Source organism: Coenobita brevimanus, chromosome 73 (assembly GCF_032717465.1).
Source record: "Coenobita brevimanus isolate Jiangsu-jjx chromosome 73, ASM3271746v2, whole genome shotgun sequence".
Taxonomy (NCBI): Eukaryota; Metazoa; Arthropoda; class Malacostraca; order Decapoda; family Coenobitidae; genus Coenobita; species Coenobita brevimanus.
Window position 1 is genome coordinate 19,588,331 of NC_137026.1, and position 12,635 is coordinate 19,600,965.

The window sequence follows — 12,635 nt, forward strand, 5'->3', positions numbered from 1 at the left end:
CTTCTGAGATGGACGTTGTGGGAACCTGATGGAAAGATGAAGGATGGAATCATCAGTGTAATAGTGAATAGGGTTAGATGTACAGCTTAGAAGATCATTGACGAGTAAAAGAAAGAGAGTTGGTTACAGGACAGAGCCCTGAGGAACACCACTATAGATAGATCTAGGAGAAGAACGATGACCGTCTAAAACAGCGGCTATAGAACGACCAGAAAGGAAGCTATAGATGAAGGCACAGATAGAAGGCTAGAAACCGTAAGAGAGCAGTTTGGAAATTAAAGATTTATGCCAGACTCAATTGAAAGACTTTGAGATGTCAAGTGCAATGGCAAAGCTTTCGTCGAAGTCCCGAAAGGAGGATGACCATGAGTCTGAAAGGTAGGTGAGAAAATCTCCAGTGAAGCGTCCCTGACGGAACCCATGCTGACGATCAGAAAGAATGTTGTGATAGGAAAGATGCTTTAAAATTTTTTTATTAAGAATTGACTCGAAAATCTTTGAGATATAGGATGTTAAAGCAACTGGACGATAGTCAGAGGGTTGGAACTGATCACCCTTCTTTGGGACTGGCTGAATGAGAGTAAACTTCCAGCAAGAAGGAAAGGTACAAGTTGATAGACAAAGGCGAGAGAGTTTACCTAGGCAGGGTGTAAGTACAGAAGCACAGTTCTTGAGGACAACGGGAGGGACCCCATCAGGCCCATATGCCTTCTTAGTGTTGAGCCCTATGATGGCAGAAAATACATCAGCTGAAGAAATTTTAATATCAGCCATGAGGAAGTCAGAGGAGGGAAGTGATGGAGGAACAGCAGCGGAATCATCTAAGGTGGAATTGGAAGAGAAAGTCTGAGCGAAGAGATCTGCTTTATCAGTAGAATAAATAGCTACAGAACCATCAGAGTAGAAAAGAGGAGGGAAGGATGATGAGGTAAAGTTGTCAGCAAGGTTTTTGACAAGATGCCAGAAGAAGCGGGAAGAATTCGAGTTGGAGAGTTGAGAGCATTTAGTACGGAGGAAATTATTTTTAGCAGAGCGAAGAACAGACTTAGTATGATTCCGCGCAGAAACGTAAATGAGATGTGATTCAGGGATGGGTTGGTTCTGGTACCTTTTATAAGCCCTCTCCTTGTTGTGGACAGCATTAGAACAAGCGTGATTAAACCAAGGCTTTCTTGCATTAATTAAAAGGATATGAGAAAGGAATGTATGTTTCCATGCTCGAGAGAATAACCTCCGTAATGCACAAGGCACACTCAGATGGCTCCCGGCCATGGAAGCAATAATCATTCCAGGGAAAATCAAAGAAGTACTGCCTGAGGGCCTCCTAATCTGCAGCTCGAAAGTGCCACAAGCGACGTTTCTTCGATGGGTCCACAGGCCGTACCAGAGCAATAAGACAAGTTAAGGTAATAAGTTTGTAATCGGAGAGCCCAACAGAGAGAAAAGATTAACAGTGTAAGCAGAAGGATTGGTTGTAAGGAAGAGGTCAAGTATGTTGGAGCTCCCTCCAAGGCGGTCAGGGATACGGGTAAGGTGCTGTACAAGCTGCTCTAAGTCATTAAGGATAGAAAAGATGTAGGCTTGTTCACCAGGCAGATCAGTGAAAGGAGAGGAGAGCCAAAGGTGGTGGTGAATATTGAAATCTTCTGAAATGGAGATTTCAGAGAAAGGAGAAATGGACAGAATGTGTTCCATCGTAGAAGTAAGATAGTTGAAGAATTTTTGATAGCCAGTAGAATTAGAGAATAAGTAAATGGTGCAGATATATCTAGTCAGAGAGGGACAGGAAAGCCGAAGCCAGAGTGTAGAGAATTCAGAAGAATCGAGTCCAGGAACACGAGAGCAAGATAAGTCGTTTCTTATATATACACAACAGCCATCTTTGGCTTTGAAATGAGTATAGAGAAAGTAGGAGGATACAGAAAAGGGTTTGCTGTCATTTGCCTCAGACAGTTGAGTCCCAGTTGGGAAAAGAAGGTGAGATTTAGAGAAGGAGAGGTGGTGCTCAGCAGAGCGAAAGTTAGAGGAAAGGCCACGAATGTTGCAGAAATGAAGAAGTGAATCAGATAGTGGTTCCAGGCAGCTGGTGTCGTCACCGGGAGAGGAGTGGAAGTTGGGGGCATTTATGCCCCCCCCCCCCGGAGACTCCGAGGCTGTGTAATCTGAAGCCATAATTTGTATTTAAATTTTGGAAAAGGAAGTGTAGTGTGTACTGTGTATGTAGTTTGATGATGATAATTAGAGAAACTTGTAGAGCATGCTGGCCTACTCTCTGTGTTACTGAAACACTGAAAGTGTTCAGCAAAGGGGGATGGTCAGGAACTAGTCCCGAGGGCTGATGAAACAGGAGCTCCAGCTCTCCCTGTCATCAGCTTTCCATCCCCCTTGGGAGTACTGCCCTGCTCGACTGGTGCTACAGTCTACTCCTCATAATATTCTGAATATAAAAGTATCTTGGAATATTGTTATATTTTTAGAAGAAGCTGAAGTTCCTGGTAGATGATGAAAACAGTATCGCTGGTATGTAGTCCCATCTATGCTTCCACTACGAGCACAGTTCTTATATTTTATTCTTACCAGTTCCACACCATTTTACGAGCAAATGGAGCGAACAATGTTTACTGTCAGCAAAGTCTGCAAATGAGCAGCCTGGCCCGGCCCGGCCTGACCTGACCATCACGCTAAGCAGATGCTAATGACTTTACTTTTTTTTTTTTTTTTTTTAAACAGAACAGAGGAAGGAAAAACAAATTTAAAAAAAGTAATATTCAATACACCAGATTACTGGTGTCCTCTGTTCATAAAATATCAGTTACAGTTAGATTTGAAAAGCTGTAGGTTGAAGTTTGGAAAGAAACAACTCTGGGGAAGCAAGTTCCAGAGAGATGCAGTTCGGGGAATAAAAGAATTCTGATAGGCAGAAGTTCTGACATTCCAGTCATGAGTGCTACCTGATGCCCGTGTAGCACGAGGGAAGGCATGGTGAGGTTGCACCATGGACACAACTTCGTCTGAACATTTGCCATAAAAATATCTGTAAAATAATGCAAGGGAAGCAACATTCCTTCTTACTTGTAGGGGAGGTAGTTGTAATGGCAGGGTTGTTTATAATTCTAACAGCTTTGTTCTGAATTTTGTCTAGTTGTTTTAATGCAACCTCTCCACATTCGTTCCACAGGGGTGAGCAATATTCAAGCTGAGAGTGTACATGACTCTTATAATTTATAGCTAACTGCTCATCAGTGAAGAAGTTACGGACTCTGTACAATAATCCAAGATTCTTTGAGGCGGTTTCAGCAAGTGATCTACTATGAGAGGTCCAGCTGAGGGCATTGTTAAGTGAGATGCTGAGAATTACAATACTTTTGGAGATGGGAATATTAGTAGCACTGAGGGTAATATACGAATCTGGCAATATCTGTCTATTAGTTAATTGTATATATTTAGTTTTACCAGCATTAAATGAGACAAGGTTGTTTTGCCCCCATTCACTGATCTTAGATAGGTCTTGATTTATGGAGATGGCTGTACTGAGTTGAGAGGTAGAGATATTAGACTTTGTAAATGGGTTTCTGTGAGTGAATGAACTATGTAGTGTTGAGTCATCTGTATATGAGTGGATGGGATTGTGGGTGACAGATAAGAGATCATTAACATGAACCAGGAACAGGGTTGGCGCCAGAACTGATCCCTGCGGCACGCCAGCATTAATTGCAGAATAGAGTTGAAAATCTTTCTGCATGTGGCACATTCATTCAATGACTTCTGGTGTTAACTAAAAACTCACACATAAATGTTTGGGAACTCCTTGGAATCTCGAATTTTCCACGGGAGTGTTCAGCTCTAATTGGCAAATGACTCAGTTACGAAATCAAATTTAAAAACATTTTCTGTTGTAACAGTGTGTTTTTGGCATAAACTCTAGCAATTAAGTATCGGAGGTTCCGCCAATAATTTTATATCAGAGGGAAATTGTGTATAACATAGCGCTTTCTTGCTTGAAACTCGCTTACAAAGTGCACTTTACTGGTACATAGCCTACATAAACTTTTGAAATGGGAAGGGTTCAATATAGCCTTTATTACCAGCTGGGAGGGGGAGAAATGAAGTGTAGCAGCGACAACTAAAAATAAGTCACCATACTGCAGGGCTTAGCACAGCTGTGAAATTGAAAAGTTAATTTTGAGCTGAGTGGAGCATCAAGAATCTGATGAAATGTTAAACTGTGTTGTACATCCACTTAATTTTGTTCCAAGATATATCTCGAATGATTATCCAGATCACCAGAAAACCTTATATATATATATATATATATATATATATATATATATATATATATATATATATATATACTGTATCCTTTATATATATATATATATTTTGTGACGGAACAGAGAGAGATAATGAACACTTCAAGTGAGAATACTAAAATCACTAGTGTCCCGCAAAGTTCCAGGTTCAAAACAAAAGAGTTAGGTAAAATTACAAGTTAAAGTTTAATGCTCAAACTAACAACTACACATTCAGGACTCACAAGGATAATGTAATGGCAAAAAACAGGTTAAATATATGGTTAACTCCAATAGCCTCAATTAACATGAAATTAGCAAGAGTAAATTTATCTAAGTAGGCCCTGATTAAATGAGAAAACCGGGTAATGCACAGTTAATGCAAGATATATTATTACAGATACAAAATATTATTAATAATGGCTGACATCAAAAACTTTACATGAATCACAAAAACCTTACCAGGCCTACGAATTAACACCTTAGGCCATACAGTACAAGAAAAATGGTAACAACACTTATACTCAAATTATACAGCAGCTAGATGGTTTGAGACTTCCTGAGCACTCACAATAATAATGCACTATACAGGGGAGGACAGAGATGTGAACAAAATGAGGAGTAGATCTAAGTGGCTCTAATGCAGAGACTGAGCTCATTATATAGGGGACCAGGCAGAGCTTGATTCAACTTGCAAGAAGGACGCGCAAATGAAGCCATAGAGGACAAAGAGTTGACAATCCTGCTCTGAACAACAGAAAGAACGACTTTACTATAAGGGGGAGAAGGGGGGAGTGAGGTAAAACACGCAAGCCTGGTCACTATGGAAGGCACGAGGTGAATTGTGATCAAACATGCAGCATACTGTACGTTAGAATTATACAAAGGATGATTAAATCATAGGCTATGTAACACCTCCCCACAAAGAAAAAGAAATTTACAAAGGAAATTCCTTATTACTCTAAAACAATCTGTCTAAAGTCTAGATAAGCAATCTGCAATAACATTTCTTTCCCCTTGACATGTTGTATGTCTAATGAATACTCCTGAAGAAGTAGACTCCATCTTGTCAATTTCTGATTTTTATCTTTAAACTTACTAAGGAATTTCAGTGGGTTATGATCGGTATAAATGACTATGGGGTCAAAACCAGAACACAAATAAAATGAAAAATGCTGTAAACCCAAAATCAAGGCCAAAAGCTCTTTCTCAATAGTTGAGTAGTTCTTTTGAGGTGGAGTGAACTTCTTACTGTAATAAGATACAGGGTGTTCAATACCCTGATCATCCTCTTGCAGCAAAAGAGCCCCAGCTCCTGGATCACTTGCGTCAACAGCCATCTTAAAAGGCTTAGCAAAATTTGGAGAAGCGAGCACTGGCTGACTTAATAGGATAGCTTTAAGTTTACTGAAAGAGGATTCACAGTTATCGGTCCAGACAAATTTAACTCCCTTTTTCAGTAGGTCTGTAAGTGGTGATACAAGAATGGAAAAGTTAAGAACAAATCTCCTGTAATAACCTACCATTCCCAAAAATCTTTGTAGCTCTTTCCTACTTTTAGGTCTGGGAAGATCACTTATAACCTGAATCTTAGCTGCTGGCGGTGCAACGTGTCCATCACCAATTACGTACCCAAGGTACTGAACTTTAGCTTGATCAAACTCACACTTTGATAAATTAGCTACAAGATTAGCCTGAACCAAACGCTCAAGAAATTTACTGACATGACATAGGTGATCTTTCCAGTTGTCACTGAAGATTAATACATCATCAATATAAACAACACACCCTGCCAAACCCTCTGTTACAACATTCATGAGCTTCTGAAAAGTGGCTGGTGCATTCTTCATACCATATGGCATTACAGAACATGCAAAAGTCTTTCCTAGTGTTACAGAACATGAGATCTCCCTAGCACGTTCAGTCATAGGTACTTGCCAGTATCCCTTTAACAAATCAAACTTACTTATGTACCTAACCTTTCCGATCTTGTCTATGCAATCTTCCACGCGAGGGAGAGGGTAAGTGTCTGTTTTGGTTATCTGATTAACACGTCTGTAGTCAATGCAAAGCCGCTGTGACCCACCTGGCTTAAGGACTAGAGTGACAGGAGAACTCCACTCGCTCTGACAGGGCTCAATCATCTTGTGGTCCAACAGGTAGCTAAGCTCCTTCTGGATGAGAGGCACTTTCACTGGGTTCACACGGTAAGGAGGCAGTTTAATTGGCTTTGCGTCTCCAACATTGACATCATGCATCAACACAGTGGTTCTTCCTGGAGTGGCACGGAACACTTGCGGGACCTCCTGCAGACCTGCCAAAAACTCCTGCCTTTCCTCGGGAGCTAGATGAGAAAGCTTAGTCTGGAGATCATTCATGATATCAGGATTCTTCCCCAAACTATCACTCAGGCTCATGCTGCATGGGAGAACTTCACTTGCAGACTCGGGTGGAACAGCTACAGTGCAGACTGGGTTATTTTCGTCCCGCCTGTGATATAACTTTAGTAAGCATGTTGATGTGACAAAGTTGCTTTTTCTTTCTACGATCTGGTGTGGCGATGACATAGTTGACATCACTGAGTTTCTTCACGAAATAAGGACCACTAAACTTGGCTTGAAGAGGTTGCCCATGCACTGGTAGCAGAATCAAAACCTCATCTCCTGGCTGAAAGTGGCATAACCTGGACTTCTTATCATACCAAGTCTTCATCTTCTCCTGAGCAGCTCCTAAATTCTCTCTTGCCAGCTGTAAAGCAGTGGACAGCCATTCTTTGAAATTCATCACATACTCCAGCAGGTTGACGTCATCTTCCTCCGACAGTCAGCATTCCTTAAGTAGCTTAAGGGGTCCTCTTACTTCATGGCCAAACAGTAGTTCAAAGGGTGAGAAGCCCAGTGATTCATTTGGAGATTCTCTTGCGGCAAATACAACGAATGGAAGACCTTTATCCCAGTCTTTCTGATGTTCCAAACAGTATTTCCTGAGCATCGATTTGAGTGTTTGATGATATCTCTCCAGCGCTCCTTGGGTCTGGGGATGGTAAGCGGAAGACATGATCTGGGTGATGCCCAACTCTTTCAGAGACTGCTTGAAAACATTTGACATGAAATTACTTCCCCGGTCTGACTGTACAGTACCTCCTTGGGCAGACCAAACTTGGTGAAGAACCCTAGCATTTCCTTAACCACGTTCTTTGCTGAGATATTTCTAAGTGGAATGGCTTCAGGATAACGAGTAGCCATATCAATCAGGGTCAACACATAAGAAAATCCTGAAGAAGTCTTAGGAAGTGGGCCCACAATATCCACCAACACACGGGTGAATGTCGCCTCAAAAGGAGGAATGGGAACTAGAGGTGCAACCTTTTCGGTCTGATTACACTTCCCCACAACTTGACAGGTGTGACAAGACTTACAATACCAGGAAATATCTCTGAAGATAACTGGCCAGTAGAAGTGTTTCAAAATGCGTGCCACAGTCTTCCTCACTCCAAGGTGTCCTGCCAAACTGGAATCATGAGCCACTCTAATGATATGCTGCCTACAAATACGAGGGATGACAACTTGATGTACAACCTCCCATTCACAGTCGGCTGATGCTGTTGGGCGTCTCCACTTTCTCATAAGTACTCCTGACTTTATATAATAACAAGTAGAAGCACCAGCTGACTCTTCCTCACTGCAAGCAGAGTTAGCTAGACCTTTCAACTCAGGGTCAGCAACCTGCAACTCAACCAACTCTTGACGAGACAAATTATCAACACTACGGGGTACTGCCTCATCTGGTGAGTGGTCCAAATTAGCAAGAAAAGTGTCAGCTAGGATAACATCATCATCATCATTATCCTCTAAGTCACCAGTAACTTTAGACTTAGCCCTAGTGACAGCACATGCAGAGAACACATCAGGGACATCACAATCCTGGGCCGCAGTCAGTGGCTCACTAGACAACTGAGGAGCTGGACACACTTGACTTCCACCAATATCATTTCCAAGTAAGAAAGTTACACCTGACACTGGGAGTGTCTCAACCAACCCAACCATAACGGAACCATTAACAAAACCAGACTCTAAATTCACTCTGCACAGAGGGACAGAGAAGTAATTATTCCCTACACCTTGTAAGATTATAGTTTCATCAGAGGAATTAACATTAGAGCCTAGAACACTGGTCAGCATAAGGGATTGGCAAGCACCTGTATCACGATATATTTTAACTGATTTCCTGTCATTACTGTCCAGAGGACTGACAAAACCATCAGACAGGAAATTAGCACATGAACTCTTGAGAGTGTCACCCACGTTACTGCTCGAAAGAGGAGCTTCATCATTAGAATTTAATTTACCCCTCTAAGCAGGTTCAGTTAACTCGGTTAAAGAATTCTGGGAACTCTCAAGGGTGGACACTAGACCAATTGACTGAATATTTAAAGACTCCTGAAACATTTCTCCGTAGTATGACCAAGCTTAATACAATAAGTACACCCGCGAACCAAAGTTTCGGTACCCCCCTCGATGGAAGGAAGTGGAAGTCGGGGTTAGAGAGAGGGCAGGTGAACGGACAACCGTGAGCGGTACTTTGGAACTGAGCTACGAGGCGAATAGTGAGAAACCTAATGACACTGGATTCGAAACATTTCCATGCTATTCACATGCAAGACATTATGCGTTCGCAACATACATACTGTAACATATAACATAGACTACTGTGTTATCATGGTGTCCTGTGATACTGACCCATCTGTTTCGGATTCTCATCACACAAATAAAGCACCGAGCCACTTGTATATAAGTTGCAACTTGTCATTATAACTGCAGTCATAATTTTTGTGAATGTTATCCCTGGATTGTATATAGCTATAATATAGAATGATTGTGAATTTAATGTTGATTCTCACAGTAGTTGTGCGGATGGTTATATATGTGGCAATTATTTTATGTGGACGACTAAACCACATTGTGATGGACAGCGGAGAGCATTCGCCAATAATTTACTATAACCAGATGAAATTAGATGCAAACAACACAAAATATTATGAGACAACGAAGACACAGCTGTGGTATCCTGCTCCGCCTTGTTATCAAGGCCTTAACTATGGCATCACCTCATACGTGCATTATTTTCCTTCAGTCTAGAGGTGAAGCTGGTATTTACTTCCTGAGAAACATCATCTTTATTCTCTTTCGTGTTACCTGTACTCTGAGTAGAGGCAACGTACTTACTCTCAGCTTTCCTTTTTTCTTTAGAATATCTCTTGTGAGTGAGAACATATTCATCAGCTAAAACTGCAGCATCAGACAAATTATCCATTCTTTCCTCATCAAGATATAGGCTTACATCTTTATTAATACACCTTTTGAAGTCCTCCAGCAAAATCACCTGCTTAAATTTATCAAAATCAGAATTTACATTCTTAGAATTTAACCACTGCTCTAACAGATCTTCTTTGATTTTTGCATACTCAACATGGGATTGCTTATCTTGCTTATAAGTTGTCCTAAATTTTACTCTATAGGCTTCAGGAACAAGCTCATAGGCCTTAAAAATCAATCTCTTAACTACATCATAATTATCAGATTGATCCTGAGGCAAAGAATGCATAAGTTACTTGAGCTTTACCGGTGAGAACAGTTTGAAAGAGTACTGGCCAATACTTTTTGGGCCAATTAAAACCTGTAGCTACCCTCTCAAACAACTGAAAATACTTTGTTAAATCAGATTCATTAAAAGGAGGGACTAGTTTCACATTTTTAGCCACATCAAAATCATCAGAGCTAGATGATCCAGTTCCACCTTGTTTCATGCGATACTCATGGTCTGCCTGAATCCTAGCAAGTTCAATTTGTGCCTCCTGAATACGAGCCTGAGACTCAGCCTGTGCCTGTGCCTCCTGAATACGAGCCTGAGACTCAGCCTGTGCCTGTGCCTCCTGAATACGAGCCTGAGACTCAGCCTGTGCCTGTGCCTCCTGAATACGAGCCTGAGACTCAGCCTGTGCCTGTGCCTCCTGAATACGAGCCTGAGACTCAGCCTCCTTAGCACGTGCCTGAAACTCAGCCTCCTTAGCACGAGCCTCCTGCAGGGCTAGCTGTAACTTAGCTATTTCAATCTGCGTTTGCTCATCTGGAGGAGTTATATCAAACAAGCTTTTATTAATCATGCCAACAATTTGATCTTTAGAATGATGAGAGTGAACAGCAATTCCCAATTGTTGAGCAACAAGCTTAAGTTCATTCTTTGTTCTGTTTTCTACATCACACACTGTTTGCACACTTGACAAAAAATCTTTGGCTTCATCAAGAGTAGTAATAGTAGACATAATGAATTAATCACAATCACAAAATATCAAGCAATATCCTTATGATAATATCCTGAATATCCTATAAGAGGTCGCCAAAGTTATGTTACGGAACCAAGAGAGATAATGAACACTTCAAGTGAGAATGCTAAAATCACTACTGTCCCGCAAAGTTCCAGGTTCAAAACAAAAGAGTTAGGTAAAATTACAAGTTAAAGTTTAATGCTCAAACTAACAACTAAACATTCAGGACTCATAAGGATAATGTAATGGCAAAAAACAGGTTAAATATATGGTTAACTGCAATAGCCTCTATTAATACGAAATTAGCAAGAGTAAATTTATCTAAGTAGGCCCTGATTAAATGAGAAAACCGGATAATGCTCAGTTAATGCAAGATATATTATTAGAGATACAAAATATTATTAATAATGGCTGACATCAAAAACTTTACATGAATCACAAAAACCTTACCAGGCCTACGAATTAACACCTTAGGCCATACAGTACAAGAAAAATGGTAACAACACTTATACTCAAATTATACAGCAGCTAGATGGTTGGAGACTTCCTGAGCACTCACAATAATAATACACTATACAGGGGAGGACAGAGATGTGAACAAAATGAGGAGTAGATCTAAGTGGCTCTAATGCAGAGACTGAGCTCATTATATAGGGGGCCAGGCAGAGCTTGATTCAACTTGCAAGAAGGACGTGGAAATGAAGCCATAGGGGACAAAGAGTTGACAATCCTGCTCTGAACAACAGAAAGAACAACTTACTCTACTATGAGGGGGAGAATGGGGGAGTGAGGTATAACATGCAAGCCTGGTCACTATGGAAGCCACGAGGCGAATCGTGATCAAACATGCAGCATACTGTACGTTAGAATTATACAAAGGATGATGAAATCATAGGCTATGTAACAATATATATATATATATATATATATATATATATATATATATATATATATATATATATATATATATATATATATATAGTGTGTGTGTGTGTGTGTGTGTGTGTATATAATATTGTTTTTGTAAGAAGCATATATCTTCCTCAGTGAAATTAAATATTTCCGTCTTTCGACGTCGGTATTTATATATTGTGGTGATGTGTCCAGAAGCGATATGTGTGGGTGTGCAGCACACCAGACCAGAATAACTCTGGTTGACTATGGCAGCACAGCTCACAAATGCACAGTACAGAGTATCACCATGCAAACCAGTTGACAACCACGGTTGTAAGGGCAAACAGTGAAGGAGTTAATGCCATATGCATGACTACCGTGTTTATTCCAGCATTAAGAAGAAGCTGTTTCAGTGTCCTTCATTTAAGAAGTGTTTCAGTATCCTTTCATTTAAAAAGAAGCTGTTTCAGTATCCTTTATTTAAGAAGTTGTTTCAGTATCCTTCATTTAAGAAGAAGCTGTTTCAGCATCTTTTAAGTTGTTTCAGTATCCTTCATTTAAGAAGCTGTTTCAGCATTTTTTAACTTGTTTCAGTATCATTCATTTAAGAAGCTGATTCACTATTCTTCTTTTATACAGCAGATTGTATTTTACTTTTTGCAGATTATTCCCTCTGGTGATAGGCTTTGGAAGACTCCTTGACGACGACCTTGAACTTAATGGCTACTTGATTCCTAAAGGAGTAAGTACCGTACAATACTGTGTCTTGGGAAGTATGTTTCTGGGCTTCGGCGGCTTTCCGTACCAATTTTTAAATTTATTTATCGCTGATATCTCAAGATAACTGTTTTCAGCATAGGGTAGACCTTTTTCGTGAATGGGCTAATAAAGACTAAGTCTGATCAGTCGAGTTTGAAAGTCTAATCAGTTACACCAAATCGCGTGGCAATACCAAAAATTAAAATATAGTAAGACGTTGCCGTGGTAGGGTTAGATATTTTATTGCATGTTATTGATCATATGCCCTGCTCCTCCCTAGGAAAGCCATGTTAGGAGATAACTATTAAAAAACTACCATCTGTCCTCACACACTTTTCTCACTCTCTTCTTTACTCCACTTCCTAGTC

General features: G+C 40.4%; 1 protein-coding gene across 1 annotated transcript in view; it reads left to right on the plus strand.

The window, feature by feature from the left end:
* LOC145407498 (cytochrome P450 CYP12A2-like) overlaps nt 1–12,635 on the plus strand; it is a 164,925-nt gene that overhangs the window by 90,190 nt on the left and 62,100 nt on the right. The window contains exon 9 of the mRNA XM_080278426.1: nt 12,172–12,250. Coding sequence (XP_080134552.1) covers nt 12,172–12,250 — 79 coding nt within the window. The remainder of the gene's footprint in view (nt 1–12,171; nt 12,251–12,635) is intronic.